The sequence below is a fragment of the Urocitellus parryii genome, chromosome 9 (assembly GCF_045843805.1).
Source record: "Urocitellus parryii isolate mUroPar1 chromosome 9, mUroPar1.hap1, whole genome shotgun sequence".
In the NCBI taxonomy this organism is placed as follows: domain Eukaryota; kingdom Metazoa; phylum Chordata; class Mammalia; order Rodentia; family Sciuridae; genus Urocitellus; species Urocitellus parryii.
The window spans coordinates 29,564,016-29,580,316 of NC_135539.1; the positions used below are offsets into that span (position 1 = coordinate 29,564,016).

General features: G+C 52.5%; 2 protein-coding genes across 3 annotated transcripts; both read right to left on the reverse strand.

Annotated features, from left to right (window-relative positions):
* Positions 1-601: 601 nt before the first annotated feature.
* Pcolce (procollagen C-endopeptidase enhancer) lies at positions 602-5,847 on the reverse strand. Of its 2 annotated transcripts, XM_026413130.2 has the most exons (10): positions 5,607-5,847; positions 4,696-4,804; positions 3,925-4,183; positions 3,646-3,720; positions 2,962-3,086; positions 2,403-2,539; positions 1,766-2,049; positions 1,250-1,327; positions 960-1,130; positions 602-831 (listed from the first exon to the last, which is right to left on the reverse strand). In XM_026413130.2, the coding sequence occupies exons 1-10, from the start codon at positions 5,708-5,710 to the stop codon at positions 665-667; spliced, it is 1,509 nt and encodes a 502-aa protein (XP_026268915.1). In that variant the 5' UTR covers positions 5,711-5,847; the 3' UTR covers positions 602-664. The 2 variants fall into 2 exon arrangements, with proteins under 2 accessions (XP_026268915.1, XP_026268916.1); XM_026413131.2 differs by lacking the exon at positions 3,646-3,720 and having other exon boundaries at positions 603-831; positions 5,607-5,836.
* Positions 5,848-5,985: 138 nt separating this feature from the next.
* Positions 5,986-16,274, reverse strand: Fbxo24 (F-box protein 24). The gene is made up of 10 exons (XM_077802893.1): positions 16,155-16,274; positions 13,693-13,791; positions 13,414-13,597; positions 12,221-12,459; positions 11,759-11,993; positions 10,804-10,962; positions 10,415-10,536; positions 10,037-10,168; positions 7,649-7,819; positions 5,986-7,326 (listed from the first exon to the last, which is right to left on the reverse strand). Exons 1-10 carry the CDS (start codon positions 16,272-16,274, stop codon positions 6,964-6,966), a joined length of 1,824 nt encoding a protein of 607 aa, XP_077659019.1. The 3' UTR covers positions 5,986-6,963.
* Between the last annotated feature and the right edge of the window lie 27 nt (positions 16,275-16,301).

Sequence of the window (16,301 nt, forward strand, 5' to 3'; positions counted from 1 at the left end):
TCTGAGCTACATGCTCAGGCTTTTTTTTTCCTCCTAGCCCTTTTTATTTTTGTGGTGCTGAAGATTGAACTCAGGGGCATCTTACCACTAAAGTACATCCTCAGCCTTTTTGAGATGGGATTTCACTGAGTTGCCCAGGCTGGTCTCTAATTTGTGATCCTCTGTTTGTTTGTTTTTTTTTTAAAGAGAGAGAGAATTTTTTAATATTTATTTTTTAGTTCTCGGCGGACACAACGTCTTTGTTGGTATGTGGTGCTGAGGATCGAACCCGGGCCGCACGCATGCCAGGCGAGCGCGCTACCGCTTGAGCCACATCCCCAGCCCTAATTTGTGATCCTCTGGCTTCAGCCTCCCCTATAGCTGGGACTAAAGGCTTGTGCCATCCAAGTGTAGTTCTTTCTTTCTTTCTTTTTTTTTTTTTTTTGTGTGTGTGCTGGGGATTGAACCCCAAGGAAGCAAGCATCTACAATTGAGCCACATCCCCAGCAAGCCTGGCTCATTCCTAAAAGATTATACAGTAAAAACTTGTGGAATGAATAAATGAAATCTCCAAGGTGAGCCCCTAAACGATAGAAACAGACATACAACATCTTCCTCAGTTGAGAAACATTTATTTGAATAAGAAAGGCAGCACATGAGCCTGGGGCTGCAGCTGGTCTGGCTCTCAGGCCTGAGACTCTGCAGCTTGCCTAGGTTGGGAAGAACACTTTCTCTTGCTGAGGTTGGTGAGGATCTGGTCCTGGCTGGGCCGGTGTTGAACCACGAAGCTGTCTGAAGGAATGATGGGACCTCTGTTCTCATCCACTTGGCCCATAATCAGATAATTGAGTCCTGGGGGAGGAAGGGTGGGATTGAGAACTCACATTGCTGATACCTTGTGTCAGGGTGTATTCTCAAGATTCCATGCCTATCATTTTAATGTGGCTAAGTGCCCCCTTTCCCATTCCCATCTCTGTTACCTTTCTTCATGAGGGGGCATGGCCTGCAGGGCACGTAAAACTTCAGGAGGGTGTCAGTGGGCGGAGAGGGCAGGTCTAGTCCTCCAGTTTTATAAGCACCAATGAGACTGACAGTGACAGTGAGACCCTCTCCTGGGCCCCGTACCATGGACTTCACTGTTGCAGTCACCACTGTGGGAGAATGGGAGTGAGAGAGATGAGAAGACAGGAGGCCAGGGCAGGTGTGAAACCAGAAGGGGATTATAGTTAGAGGAGCTGGAAGGGCAGGAGAGGGAGATGGGTCTTCTTACCAAGATCACTGGCACAGAAGTTGCTCTGCAGTGTGCCTGTCCTCCGGCATTGCTTTGGGCAAGGGACAGTGGGTGTATCTAGGAGGGAGGGTTACTGTTTGTGGAAGGTGACCTACCCAGCAAGTATGGAAGGACCACTTTTCCCCATAACAGTCCCATAGGTTTGAACCCCTTCAGAGCTCTCTTCACCTTTGGTTCCCAGCACCCAATACCAGCCATTGGCAGGAAGGAGGCTCTAGTGAGTGCTGAATAAACAAGCCAAGGAAGAACTATCCCCTCCCCCAGCTGGTAATGGGGATTGACCCCAGGGGTGCTACATCCCCAGCCCTATTTTTGAGACAGGGTCTCACTAAATTGTCAAGGCTGGCCTGGAACTTGGCATTCTTCCTGCCTCATCCTCCTTAGTCGCTGGGATTAGTCAGGATTACAGACGTATATCATAGGTCAGCTAAGGAAGAACTTTTTGAAACAGTTCTGTTCAGTTCACATCCTCTTCTTCACCCTTCCTAGACTCACCAGGGCCCAGTGGAGTTGCTTGGGCTTCAGGTGAGACCTCTGGCTTCTCTCCAGGCTGGAGTTTGGGCTTGGTGGGTGGCTTGACTTTGGGCCTAGCTCCAGGTTTTGGGCCAGGGCCTAGAGATGGGGGACCTGGCCTGGTGTCCTTCCCTGGGTTTGGGGCTGGCCCCTTTTCAGCAGTGCCTCGTGGCACGGTCCTGTAGGAGGCTGAGAAGCCGTCGGCGGTGACACTGAGATCTGAGACGAACTGGACCAGAAGCTCATTACCTTCTGAGGAGATGGGGCTGCGGGCAATGGGCCATCAGGAGGTATTAGAGCAGGCTGTGCACCCCTCTCCCTCCCAGTCTGATGGTCTTTTGATCTCTGCTCCTCAGTTGTCTGCATTAGTTTCCTGACTTCACAGAATCCCCATTCATCTCCTAGTCTCTGGATCCACAGACCCCAGACCAAGCCTCCTCCTTGTCCACTACTTGTTCTTTGCTCTGGTTTGGAGCCCAGGAGCTCAGATCCCACCCCTCAGCCGAGTTCCAACCCTCAAAGCCCTGGCCAAGCCAAGCTGACTCACCCAGAGAAGCGACTCTCACCCAGTGAAGTGAAGATGCCCTGGCCACCGCCCACCTAGGTTCTGCCCCCTCACCCAGGGGATGTGTCGCCGCAGAACTTTCCCAGCCTCTTGGCATCATCATTCACTGCTCCATTGAACACGCTGACCGAGTCATAGCGGCAGTAGGTGTCTGGCTCCAGGTCAAACTTCCCGAAGGTCAGCGTGATCACCTGGTGGAGGCGAAGGCTGCGCTGGGGGACTGCTCCTGGTGCCTCCCAGGTGCTTGCTGGAGTCTTATCCACTCCCTGCAGCCCTCTGAGCCCCTCCCTTAAGGCATTCTCACTGCTGCTCCTGCTTGGAAGGTCATGAACTCCCTCGGTACCCTGCAGGAGTGTCCATCACCTGCTCACTAGGGAGAGACTCCCACCTGCATAGCACTACACAGTTTGCTAACACCTTGTACCTAGCTCTCCTCCTAAGACTTGTCACAGTTTGTAATTTTAGCTTTTGTTTGAATGCAAGCAGGGTCTGGGTCTGGTTTTGATCCCCAGTTTAGGGCTCCAGACACAGAATGTTAAATAAATCTTCACTGGCTGCATGTTGGAGGATGCTGCCTGGGTCCCCTTGGGCAGCTGGGACTAGGATGCAGTACCTGGTCTGGGGGTGCGATGATGTGCCAGGAACAGCTGATGCCCGGGGGGTAATCAGACTCTGGCCAATTGGGCGTGGTCAAGGTTCCCTGTTCCTTCTCCATCCGCCCCCCACAAAACTGGTGCTCTGGGGAGGGGAGAGAGGGGCGGGGGTGGGGGGCGGTGGAAACCCTCGGTCAGCTCCAGAAGAGCTCTAGGCTGGGAGCCGGCAGGCAGCTGGGATGTCTGGGTCTCAGGATGAGTGGACAAGAATCAGGGCAGGAGAGGGGGGAGGTTAGCAGAGAGGCGCTGGGAGGAGCAGGACAGTCTTGGGCCACAGGGCCCTGGAGGAGGGCAGGAACTGGCTGGATGTGCTCCCTTCTTGCCCCTCCCCTACCCACTGCCACACCGTGCCTCTTCCCCTGGGAGATCCCATCTCCCCGACCCGGCAGAAGAGTCCCCTCTGCAGGCTGGAGAGCCCCCACGTTTTGAGGGTGCCCTCTACTTGGCCTCTTTGGGGAGGTCCCTGCCTGAAACATTTCCAGGGAATTTCTGCTGCCAGGAGGGGGTGATGGGACCGCAATCGGGAGCCCAGGGCTGGGTGTAGGGAACTCCAGGTCGGGGGAACCTAGTCCCCCAGTCCTGGGATGCCCCCTCGCGCCCGTCTGAAGGAGCCCGATTGCGGACGGGGGCGGGCAGTTACTCACCGTCCCAGTAACCCCAGGCCGCCCATTCCACCCGCGGGTCCATGACCCATTTCCGCCTCGAGCCTGGGGGGGGGCCTGGAAGAGGGGTGGGTGGGAGCGGGAGGGGGAGAGAAGACCGGGAGGAGGGACTGAAGGGGCGGTTAGTGAGGAGAAAGGGCAAGAGAGTACTGGTGGCCCTAGGCTCAAGGCGCAGGGTCCTCTGGGGGTTGAGGTTAGGGCTGGGGCGGGACCTGTACGGGGCGGGGCCAGGAGGGGGAGGCGGAGGTGAGGGAGGCTCACCGGTGCCGGAGGTGGCCCGCCCGCTGTACCAGAGCAGGAAGCCTCGTCCTCCTGTGCCCTCGTCGGCTGTCATCCTCAGGGTGACCTGGTTGCCGGGGGCGACTAGGGGCGCTGGCCTGAAGGTCCCGCAGAAGCGTCCAAGCCGCTGGCCAGAGGTTCCAGATCCAGCAAAGACTTCCAGAGCATCATAACGGCAGGAGGGGTGCAGCTCCAGGTCGAAGACTCGGAAGGAGAGAGACACAGTCTGGCCCTCAGGGACCTGATGGTGGAGCAGGAGGCAGGGGACCCACAGAGTCAGACTACACACAACCCTGACAGAGGGCATCTCCCCTTCCACAAGCATTTTCTACTGAAATGGCCTGGACTAGAGGGGATCTCATTCAGGTGCAGAGCAAAGGGTCTGGGCTCTGCAACAGCCTATGGTCTCAGGAGATTTTAGCAAAGACAGAAAGGAAGTTGGGAGTAGGGAATCAGGATTGGAGATATGAATTAAGGATTAATTAATTCTGGGGCTGTAGCTCAGAGGCAGAGCACTTTTCTAGCACATGTGAGGAACCACATGTGCTTAGCATCACATTAAACAACAACAAAAAAAAGACGGCATGTTGTTTATCTACAACTAAAATAAAGTGCAGGGCACTTGTTATTGTAAGGACTAGATGCCCTCAGTGAGCAGAGGGAGAGCAGCGCTTGGAAGGTGGTGCTTGGCAGGGGGCACTCCTTGCCTGGGAGACTTTGATAAGGGGACAGTGATCAGAAGGGCTTTCTCACCGTTATTGTCCAGATGCACTCCTTATTGGGGGGGTAGAGGTTGGGAAAGCCCTCACTTGCCACGTAACCCGACTCCCCAGTCACATCCCCTCCGCACAGGAACACAGGTCTGGAGAACAGAAGAGGTGTCAGGAGTGGGAAGTAGTTGAGATAGGGATGGGTTAATGATGGGAGGATGGGTGATGAAGGAGGCCAAAGGGACCCTGAGGAAGCCTCAGCAGGCTGACTTGCTACTCCAGATTCCTGCAGACAGGAGAAAAAAGTGGGAACAGCAACTGGACCATCCCTCCAACCCCCCAGAGGCCCCACCCCCACCCCAACAGGAATTCCCGGAATCCTTCTCAGCCTCCCTTTCTCACTACTCTCCCCCCTTACCCTGCCTGGCAATCCGGGACAGGAGCCGCCTAACTACTTCCAGATGTGGACAAGCCACGAGGCTGTAGGGGGGAGGGGGCAGAGAGATGCCGGGAGTGGCAGCAGGCAAAGGCCCTCCAGTTGGACCTGGAGACCAGGCTCCCTGCGTTCCCACCTTTGCCCTGCTCCTGTCCTGCTGGCTAGAAGTATCTGACACCCAAGTCTCTGCTCATTACCCCCTCAACCCCCCACAATCTGATTCCTTTCTGGAATCCAGATGTCAGCTACCAGGCAAGTTGGGGTCTTGGCTCTGACTTCAAGCTTCATGGGGGGCCATGGGTCTGGCTGGTGGGGGAGACTTAGGAGGGTGAAGGAGTGGAAGACTGCTCCTGCAGCAGAGGGGGAGGACTTAGGCATAGGGTGGTGGTGGTGGGAAACCTGGGGGGCTGTTAGCAGAAGAACCCAAAAGACTCACAGGCATTACCGTGCCTCCGCACCCCCGGAGGAGTCAGGGTTTTGAAGCTCAATCCAGCCATCTGGAAGATGCCGAGACCTACCTGGTGTAGTTGGGGGTCTGGCCCTGGGCAAGAGGCAAGAAGGGCAGCAGAGCCCAGGCCGTAAGGAGGGGCCCCAGAAGGGAGGCTGGGGCAGCAGACAGCATGGTGGGGGGAGTGTGCTGGGGTCCTCAGCCGGAGGCAGCAGCTGACTTCAGCAGCAGCAGAAGCAGCAACAGCAGCAGCGGCGGCAGCAGGATAATCAGTGCCAGATGAGGCAGCACCGGGTGTGTGGGCGTGGGGACTGGCCAGCAGGGCGGGCGGCAGGAAGGCGGGACAGGGAGACAGCTGGGACAGTGGTGAGTCCTGGGGCCTCTCTAGGTCTAGTACACATCATGACCTAAGGAGGAGGTGGAGCAATGAGGGGCAGAGGGAGTATCATCCATGCATAAAGTAATGTCATCTGGAACCCCACTCTGTCCCGTGTCCGAGTACCTTGTAAGCACAGCTCTGGACCTTCCTGGGGCTCTGTTCCATACTTCCCCACCACACACCCTGCTTCCTCAGAACCCAGATGAGTTCTTCCTGTGTCTTCCACCCAAATAATTTCTCTAGCCTCTTGGCCACCCTCAGCCCTAGCCAGCTTTCTACCATACATTTCTATGGCCTTCCCTCTATCTCTGGGCCAGACAGGCCAGGGAGGAAAAATTCTGCACACCCATTCTCTCTTCAAATAACTGAGGTACAAGAGAGTTGGAGGCATGGAGTGTCCCTCTTACTAAGGAAAGAAGGGAAAGAGTAGTAAGTAAGGCAAAGAAAGGATACAGGAGACCAGGCCTGGGAATAAAACAGGAGGGAGAGAGGAGGGGACTGACTTCCCTGGAACTAGGGCCATGGGTAAGGGAGCTTTACAGAGTCAGAAGTGGCCCCTAAGGATGGAGAAAACACCTGTAGAGAGGATCCAAACTGGGGGACTAAGCAGTGTATGTTGACTGAGTTGTTCCTGAAAGTGGGGCCAGGGCTTCAAAGTCAAAAAGACCTGGTGAAGTCTTGAGAATAAAGCCGAGGACTCAGGTGCCATCAGCTCTTAAGCAACAGAGCTTGAGCTGCTCCTGCCCTCCTTTATCCACTGGGTGGGCATTGTCCCCATCCTCTGCCCAATCCCCCCCAGGCTCCAGGGTTCCAAACGGGGCCTCACTTCAGCCTTTTATTCTATTTGTCCATCAAATCTCTTGTCCATGATAGTCAGACTGGAGGCCCCTCCTGGGCAGCCCCCTGAACATTTTACAAAAGAGTTCCCTGCCCTACCCCCTGTGACCCATCCCCACATGCACACAGTGTTCACTGTCACCACTCCATCTCTCCTTAGCCCCTGGCCCGGGGCCAGACTCCCTCCAGGGGTGAGGTTGGGAGAGGGGAATCAGCTCTCAGGGGTTGATGGGCCTGGGCCAACACCACCAGCAGCCCTCTGCAGCATGTCTAGGGCCTCCCAGAAGAAATCCTTCTGTGCGGCCATCAAGGGCATCCAGCCCACGATCTCCTTCATCTTCTCCATGCGGTCCTGTAAGGTGGGGCAACTGTGGATCTGGCTGAGGTACTCCTCACAGGCCCGGGCTGCCCCCCCAGGGTCCTGGGGGCCTCCAGTCCCCAGGCTGGGTTCAGGGCTCCCCACCACCCTGCTGGCTGGCAGGTCCCTATAGGCAGGGTAGTGCTCAATGTCATGGCTAGACAGCATGTAGAGGCACTCTCTGGTGGAGCAGAGGGAACAGGCACACAAAGGAACCTAGGAGGAAAGAAGGGGTATGGGGTTATGCTCCTGGCTCCTAGAAAGCTGGGCTAATCCACTGTTATATTCACCCTCTCAGACCAGCCCTGAGCCAGCAAGTGAGCTACAGCTGGCTCTCTGCCAAGGTATGCAAGGTTGGACGAGGCCAGCAGGGTCTGCTAAGGGAGAGAGCCATGGAGTGGCTGGAAAGGGAGTTGGAAGGTGCTGAGGAAATGGGACCACTGGGTCCCTGTAGGGGTCCCAGCTATAGTCCTATGGGCTACCTGGCTCTATTACTCTTGCCCCCGCTGGTTGCCCCATTGCCTCACTCTGCTCTGACCTTGACGTGGAGCTTGACGAAGGAGGCACTCCCCTTAGGCCAGCCGGGGAGGCGGCCTCCAGCCCCACAGCCGCAGCCCAGAAGTTCCTTGCTGAAGTCCGAGCCCTGGCTCAGCACCAGGGAATGGTTGAGGCCGCACCACAGGGCAATGGGGCATTGCAGATAATGTACCTAAAAACACATGGCCAGGGTCCTTGATGGGGGAACCTCAGGGGGCTGGGAAGCCCAGATCAGAGAAGGTTAACTAGGAGGCTCAGGGCTGAATGTAATTAAGGGAGGGAAGAAATGGGAGTCTGCTCTCCTCCTCCAAGAGGTCTGCACTGCCAAATGCAGAATAGCAGTAATCTGTCCCTTCTTGGTACCCCTGTAAGCCTCCAACAATCTAACCATATGGGGTGTCTGGTACTTCTGTGGGTACCTCATCTTTGCTCCCCAGAAAAAAAGCTCTTGTCTGAGGCTGGGGCCTGCTATCTACTCTACTCCCTCATTTTCAGGCCGCAGGTCTGTGCCATCCAGCCTTGTAGCCTCAGAGGGGATTAGCCTTCCTCTTTGAGAGTTGAAGCCTCCTCTCCCTTCCTGGGCAATTCCATATTAGCCCCAAGGAGACATTCCTTCTACTATCCCTCCTGGCCTCTAGCATTTTCATTTGTCCTATCATTATCTTCAAAAGTGGCCACACTATTTTGAAAAAAGACCACCTGATTTCTTTTGCATCGCCCCCCCCCCCCATGCAGAATTGGTTATGAGACCAGTCTGAGGTTGACTGTTCCTGTTCCTTACCATGGCTAGTCTTTCCTGAACCTCCTTTTGATCTGGCTTTTCTCCCTATGACTCTACTGACATGTTATTTCCAAAGGCATTTAGTCTCCCAGCTGCTAAATCCCAGGACTTCTCATATGTTCATTCTCCTGAGACTATTAGAACTTTAATTCCAAAGACATGAGTAAGTAATTTAGGGTCACTAAAGGAAAAATGACAATGTATTGGCAAGCAAAAATTTTAAAATCACTGGAAATCCCACTACCAACTATTAGCATCTGCTGAATATTCTTCATTTCTGACTGAACAAATACACATAAATTACATATTTTTGAGCAAAAATGGGATTATACTATATAATCAGTATCATAAAGATTTTATTCTATATGTTTTGTGGCACTTGGGATTGAAACCAGGGCCTACACATGCTAGATAAGTGCTTTACCACTGAGCTATATCTCCAGCCCTTTCTATTTTGAGACAGGGTCTCACTGAATTTCCCCTGCTATCCTTGAGCTTGTTATCCTCCTGCCTCAGCCTCATGGTATTACAGGTATGTGTCACCACACCCAACTCTTCAGGTTTTTTTTCTACCTAAAAATATGGAACAACCATCTTTCCATGTCAGTAATGGAAAGTTCCTATATTGCCACACTGTGACCATTACCACCCTTCTCATGTACTTCATTTGAAAAGAAACTTTCTGCTCTCATGACTTTTGGAGTGTGGCATTAGAGGGGCATGCCTCCTGTTCTTTTCTTCATTTCCCTGCCTATCATTGTGATTACTGCCCACATTTGCTTTTGTCATTTCAACCTTGTTTCAATGTGGAATCTTATAGCCAGCTAGATATTTCCAACTTAATACTTTCCTCTCACAGAAAAAAGCTAAATTCACACTCTTTCCTCAAAGCAGTAATCAGTTTCAAGGGCCTGTTTATTTCTTCTAAAACATCTCCTATACCCACCCATTCCTTTTCATTTTCACTGCCACGTACCAGCCAGCCCAGGTCCTTGTCTCAGGCGCTGCTTTCCCTTACCAGCTTCCTGGGAGGCTGCCTGCTCTGGAGCTCCATTGCACTATGGTCAGCTGACCAGTTTGGTCACCCCTTGGTGGCCACCTTCTGTTCCAGAACCTGCGATGATTCTTTCCCATGTCTACCAGGCTTGCAACTATACTGATACCACCTCATATTCTCACTGATTTCCAACATACCCTCCCTTTAATCAGGCCAATCTTTCAATGGTCTCAGGTATGTGCAAGATTCAACCCTGTCCCCATCCTCAGAACAAAAACTACCTTTCCCTATCCCCACCTGAACCCTATCTAACCCATAAGACCCTGCTGGCATCTCACTTCTTCTAGTTACCCTAGTCCACCCAGGTCCCTCAGTCCACACCTTCACCAAATTCCCATTACAGTGACAGCATGCACCACACAGAATGGACATCCTAGTACCAACCCTGGTTAAGCTTATGCAACAATATCACAGGCATTACCCTAATGATTGGCTTAACTTTCCTGGGGAGGAGAAAGTGAATTCTGTGGAAATTGAGAAGTGGATAGATGCAGGGATTAGGAAATTGGAGGAAGAGGGTTGGGATGAAAATTACTGGGGAACAATCTTACCTGTGTGGGTTCCCCTCGATCCATTTTGTCCCCTGTTCCCAATTGCCCATATCTGTTATTTCCCTGCATAAAGATTCGGCCAAATTCATCCACCAGGCCAAGGTGATTGTAGCCAAGAGCACAGAATAGGATCTACGATATAAGAGAAAAAGAGCAGGTGGGCCTTGGGCTCCCTCCAGAGGAACCATGAGCTCAACTGCTAACCTGCCATCCCCCAAGCTCATCTCTTTTGGCCTTGCCCTCTATGTTACCCCACTCCTTGAGTCCCCTGCCCCTCTCTGATCAATCATTTAATTTCGGTCCATATTTCAGGCCCTTGGTGTCTTCCAATCCCTAAAGCCCCATCCCTCTGGTCTGCCCCATCCCTCCAGATCCTACCTTGGCAGGCAGTGAGAGAGCGAGTGGCATCTGCTGGTCCAAGGGGTCAAAGGCTTGAAGGGTCCCAAAGAGATCACGATACACCCCTGGGGTATGCACCTCAAAATACACTCCCCCCTGGTCTGGGGGGTCGGGAGCCCTCAGCTCAGCAGCTTTGGGCACCCGTTTCCTAGGGATAAGCCCCCACCTGGGATGAAAACTGCAAGATCCAGGGAGTCTCATACCCTCTAGAAATGCATCAGCTCTGATGCCTGGGAACCTAGACATATCTTTTCACTAGGATGCCCTAAGGGGTTTATGTCACAGAGTTGGAATAAGGGTTAGGGGTGTCAGCATTTGGAAGGGCTATTAAAGGTTGGGATCTTGAAAGGAAGTGAGATGCTTCTTACCCGTGATGTAGAGGGTACTGCTCTGGTTGGAAGCCATGCAGGTCACACGCAGGTGAGGCAGGCAACGGGACACTTTCCTGAGGGCCAGCTGAACTGTGTAGGAGCGTGGCTGGTCCAGCTGGGTCTCATTCACTACCAAAGAGTAGATCTTTCCTTCCTCTGGGGAATGAGGGTAGTCATACAATTATGTGGGGGAGAGGGCATATCAATATCCAAATCAATGCTCAATGGACTCCTTAAGCCATGCAGGGTGAAACATTTACTGCCCTAGAATGGGGTTGGAGAAAAAAAGATAGACATGGGGTTGGGGTTGTGGCTCAGCGGTACAGCGCTTGCCTAGCATGGGCGAGGCCCTGGGTTTGATCCTCAACACCACATAAAAAAATAATAAATAAACATAAATAAATACTATATATAAAGACTAGACACAAAATAAAGGAAGAGAGGCCTCAAGTCCCTCAGGCACCAATTGCAAAAATACATCAGAAAGTAGTTCAGCATGAGAGATGGGGAGAAAACGTAAGCGTTAGATATGGCAGAATCTAATTTGTTAGGAAGAATGAAGTCTGGGGACTTAGGGCCCTGCCTGGCATTCAGAAGTCCACAGGAATTCAGACTTGAGGGTGTGGTCAAGCATAAAGGATACTGAGAAGTGGAGGACAGCTTGGTGTATTAAAGTGAGGTCCCTGGCATGGAAGTTGGGGAGATTAGAATTTTAAAAATTAGGCATTCACTAGAGCAGTGGTTTCTGGACTTTTTTTTTGGCAGCAGGGCCCTTTATTGGTATAAAATAGGATGCAGAGTTCTAGACTGAGAGTGAGATAAAGGCGAAGCTATTTGGATTGAGAACCAGAACAGGTGGCATGTGGATCCTGAGAGGCCTCATCCCTGTCCCCTGCAGCAGGTCTTGAAGAATCTGCAGGACACATTTACTAAACATTGCTTCAGGCCATACCTGTGAGGAGCAATAGAGCCCGTTGGGTCTCCTGACCAACCAGCACAATCTGTTTGAAGCTCATGGAGTGGTGGAATGTCATCTTGAAGACCCGCTGCCCGCTGGACTGCAGATAGACCTCCACGCAGTCACAGGCCCGACTGCTGGTTGTGCCTACCACTCCTGGCTGCTCACGAGTGGCCAAGACGTAGAGGTATTTACGGTAAACTGTGTCACATCTTGGGTCTGAGGCAAACTGTGGAGATAGATGAGGGATCTATGACCTGGGAAAGGGATGGGGCTGGAGCAAGTGAATCCTGGGGTGGGAGCAGAGGTATTTGCATCCAGGTTTGGGAAATAAAAACTTGTTTTCAGGTTCCTGGTAAGAAAGGGTCAGTGTCCTAACAAGGGCACCCTAGGACTGGGGCCTCAGGGCCCTGGAGGAGGGGGTGGGTTCTTAGCTGCCACAGTTCTGCTACTCACATCCTTGGCTCCACGACATAATACAACATAGCGGCAGGCCCGCTTCCACTGGATCTGGCCAAGGGTGGAGGAGACCAGTGCGTTTTTAAGGAAGAAGAGGGTCCCCACGTAGTCGAGAATGAAGACATGATCCTTGGTGGGCAAAAAACGGCGGTAGCCATGGGCTAGAAGGGGGGCCACACTCTTGCTGAGACATCGGCGGCGGCCACCAAATGCCTGAAAATACAGGCCCTTCGTGTCTGGAGAAGGGAAGTACATAGAAGGTTAAAGAGTGTCACTGACACAATGTGGATGGGTCAGAACACAATGTGGATGGGTAAACTAGATTTCTCAGACATCTTAATATTTAGCTTTTCCTCATCCCTAGGACTGGGGAACAGGTTCCTTTCCAAAGGAGACCTGGAAAGCTTAGATTATACCCCATATCTTCCCCGCCTCAGCCCAGGGTCAGACACATGCTTATTTTAAGTAAGCACCTCTTTGGTCTGACCTTTCATCAGAGTCAGCAAGGAAACATAAGAACAAATCCACAGAAATGAGGCAGAAAGAGAAGTGAAAAGGAATGACCAAGAAAGGCCAGTAACCTTCCCTCACCCCCAGCTGTGGATCTGTTTTCTGGATCAGTCTTCTCCCCTAATCTCCCTGTGTGTGAAAGAAGTAATTGGATAGGGGCTCTCTGGAGTGGCAGGGGTTTACAGTATGATTCTCAAGCTAGGGGTGATTTTGTCCCTTGGAAGACATTGGTTGGTACAACTAGGGGAGTTGCAACTGGAATCTAGTGGGTAGAGGCCAGAGCATCCCCTAACATCCCCACAGTGCACAGGAGCCCCACAATGAAGAAATACTTCACCCAAACTGTCAATGGTGACAAGGTTCAGAATCCCTGGTTTAGAAAAGGAAAACTCCAGGTTTGGGGAATAGATTTAAAGAGCTAGTGTATGGAGGGAGACTTGGCAGGGATGCTAATGGGGGCAGTGGGAGGGAAGGACGTATGTATATATTGGAGGGTGGCCCCAGAGCCTTATAGGAAACTCAGTGGACTATGTTTGGATCTGATAAGTTTCTTCCAGAGAAAAGGGCTGGGAGGTTGACAGGGAGTGCAGAGGTCAGCAGGCAACTTTACAGAGCAGGAGGTTTCCCAGAATAAGAAAGGACAGAAGCAAGGAGGGAGGTAGGTGCTGGGGAAGGTGTACAGTTAAGAATGGCAGCTCTCTTCCAGGGCCGGACCCCAGAACCCTGCTCTCGAAGGCGTGGACTGAGCCTGCGGCAGATGCGTCTCCACACTCCTTCAGCATCGCACACTTCATGGAAGTAGTGGCAGGTCTGGCCTAGGGCGACTACATCTCTGACTGGAAGGAATGAGATGATATGCTCCACCTGGAGGTAGCAGGGAGGAAGTGGAGGTCACTGGGAGCCCCTAGTGGCCTGGCCCCCAGTCCTTCATTCTCAATACTTCAGCTCCTAAGACTCACCAGCTCTGGGGGAAACAACTGAACAGAAATAGGATTCCCTCTTCCCTTCTTCTCTTCACCCCCTGGCTCCGGGCCACAAGAAGGACAGCTCCGCTTCACCTGCAGAGGGAAAGGGGAAGTATGGGGGGTCCTGTGAGGGCCCCACCTCTTTTTCTCCCTGCTCTTGACCTGTCTTTCATAAATTCCTGTTGGGGCTCATCTGACTCCAGCTCTGTGCTGTCAAATCCTCCCATCTCTCTCCAGGTCCCTGGGCCAACCCTCCCTGTCTGCTTTGTTCCTTGACATAACCCATCCCCAGATCTCTTGCTGCCATCATCTCCCTGCCCTTCCCTTGCCTTGCCACCCCCTCACCCTGAGCCCCTCCTCCCGTCCGCACAGCCCGGTCAATTTTTGCAGCTTTTGTCTCCGGCTTCTCCTCATCATCCTGCCTGTCCCCTCCCTGCTCCTGCCCTCATCTCTCCGGGCCCCTTGGCCCCCCGTACTCAGCTCCCTGGCCCCTGTCCTGGCTGCCTTTCCCACACCATGTCCCCTGCCTGGGCTTGGGGGACCTCTGGGGCCCCTCTACCTCCTAGGCCCCTCCCCCATGGAGTCTGGGACAAACAAACCTCTCTATGACCTCACTGTCCAGCCACTGTGACCTGTTTGCTTTAACCTGGACCACGGACCTGGCTCCTGGGTTCTAGATCAGCTCTAGCTACTGGAATGCTCGTGAGCTTTGCATTTTACTAGAGAAATAAAGTGTAATCTACTGGTAGATGAGGCCTTGACTTTCAGGGAATAGTAGGAGATTTTCCATATTTCATATTTTCCATCAGTGTTTCCTAACACTGATGAATCCCCCACATTTCAGCAGGCTGGGGCCTCCAGGCACTTCAGTTTAAGAGTATAAACTCAGAAAAGGAAAAAAAAAAAAAGAAAAAAAAAGTATAAACTCAATTTTATAGGTGAGGAGGAAAGAGGACTCTGCTCTGACTACTTTGCTCACAAAGGCACATAGCAGATGAATGTGGGAACAATTTGGCACAAACTTACAATCTTAAGAAAACACATTCAAAAGCAGATTGCTTTCTGGAGGACCAGTAACATCACTGCATGTACAAAGGGACAAGCTATTAAGGTGGGAAATATGGATGGATTTGCTCTGAAAGCTTAGAATCTATCTCCCAGAGCCTAGGCGATTGGCTTCTTCTATGGGGGTGACATTTAGGAGAAATAGCAGGAGTTGAGGTTGTATCTGACCAGGTAGGGGCAGAAGATCTGCAACAACAAATCCAAGGAGTAGCTGGCTCTTCCAGGGACTCAGTCCTGTTAGACAACCAACCTGCACAGCACCAAATTATAGATCCATTCTTTGACTAGCTAACCAACAGACTGTTCACCACCCACTCCAACTTCCTTATTTATAGTAACTAGTAAATTGCTCCTTTGGGGCACCTAAGAAGAAATTTTAACAATTTAATAAACATTTAGGCCTATCAACATCTGAGATGTGACTTAGGAGAAAGCAACTTCAGTTATTGGTGATCAGGCAACCAGCAGCATACGAAGTGGACTCTATGAGGGTCTTACGGGGCTGCAAAGGGTGGTATGACTTTCAAGGAGACAGAACAAGCACTTTCTGCTGCCTTTTGCATTTGGTTCCCTTTCTTCATTTAATTCTGAGAAGTAAACAAGAGATTTCGAGCAGACACTGTCCACTCTAAACACAGAGGAAGTGAGGAAGGACCCCACGTAGAGGACTGAGATCTGGTTTTGGGTGCCAGCAGTCAGGGTCCTGCTGTTTGCTCTTGCTAACTCATCAACTTCTCTCTGCCTCAGTTTCCTCATCCATAAAACGAAGGTCTTGTTCTACACCAAGAGGTCCTTTCTAGCCTCTAAAATCCTTAGGACGGGTGGTCACCAATCCTGCCCAGGGAAGCTTCTCTGGCGAAGCTCGCAGGCCAGGACATTCCCCCTCCGTGAGCTGGGGGTCTATAGGCTCAGGGAAGCCGCCGCCCTCTGCCCAGGGATGAGGGGAGTCAGTGCTCAGACTCCTCAGGCGGAAATAGCCCTGGGGCCTCTACGCAGAGACCAACGCCTGTGAGCTGGCCTCAGGTTCTCATGGGCCTCTCTCACGCCCTCGACGCCAGCTAGCTTCCTAACATGTCCAACTTGTATACACTATCCAGCCCCTGCACTGCGGTCCCATCCGGCCCAGCGCGCGGCGCTCACTTTCTTTACCTCAGTCTCAAAGTTCTAGCTCACCCGCCTCCTTCTTAGCGAAGGGACCGCCTTCTCGCCCATGCTATTGGTAGGTAGAGCCGTCCCTCAGAGAAGAGGCCGGGCCAGGTTCCCTCCGGAGGCGCTAATTGGCCTTCTTGACAGTCACTCGCCTGTATCTGCTTGCGATTGGCCTTCGTTAGAAGAGGACCACGTGCCTCCGGCTTGTGGTCTCTCAGTCTCTATCTCTCTTAGTAGAGTACCGGTGTCCCCGCCTCCTGGTAGGACCTGATTGGCTCCATCTCCAGTTCTGAGCATTGTGATTGGATGCGGCTGCGCGGGGTGGGCCGGCCCGGAGCGTCGGCCGTTGGCGAGCGCTCCATTCTCTCCCCCTCCCTCCCCTCTCCCGG

Coding starts and splice junctions, on each gene's coding strand:
- Fbxo24 (XM_077802893.1), bottom strand. CDS start 16,274: ATGGAGCGCTCGCCAACGGCCGACGCTCCGGGCCGGCCCACCCCGCGC. Junction 10,963..11,758: donor GGCTCTATTGCTCCTCACAG/GTATGGCCTGAA, acceptor CTCATTCCCCAG/AGGAAGGAAAGATCTACTCT. Junction 7,820..10,036: donor ATCGAGGGGAACCCACACAG/GTAAGATTGTTC, acceptor ATGTGTTTTTAG/GTACATTATCTGCAATGCCC.
- Pcolce (XM_026413130.2), bottom strand. CDS start 5,710: ATGCTGTCTGCTGCCCCAGCCTCCCTTCTGGGGCCCCTCCTTACGGCC. Junction 4,805..5,606: donor CAGACCCCCAACTACACCAG/GTAGGTCTCGGC, acceptor TCTGTTCTCCAG/ACCTGTGTTCCTGTGCGGAG. Junction 832..959: donor ATGCCCCCTCATGAAGAAAG/GTAACAGAGATG, acceptor TTCCTCCCCCAG/GACTCAATTATCTGATTATG.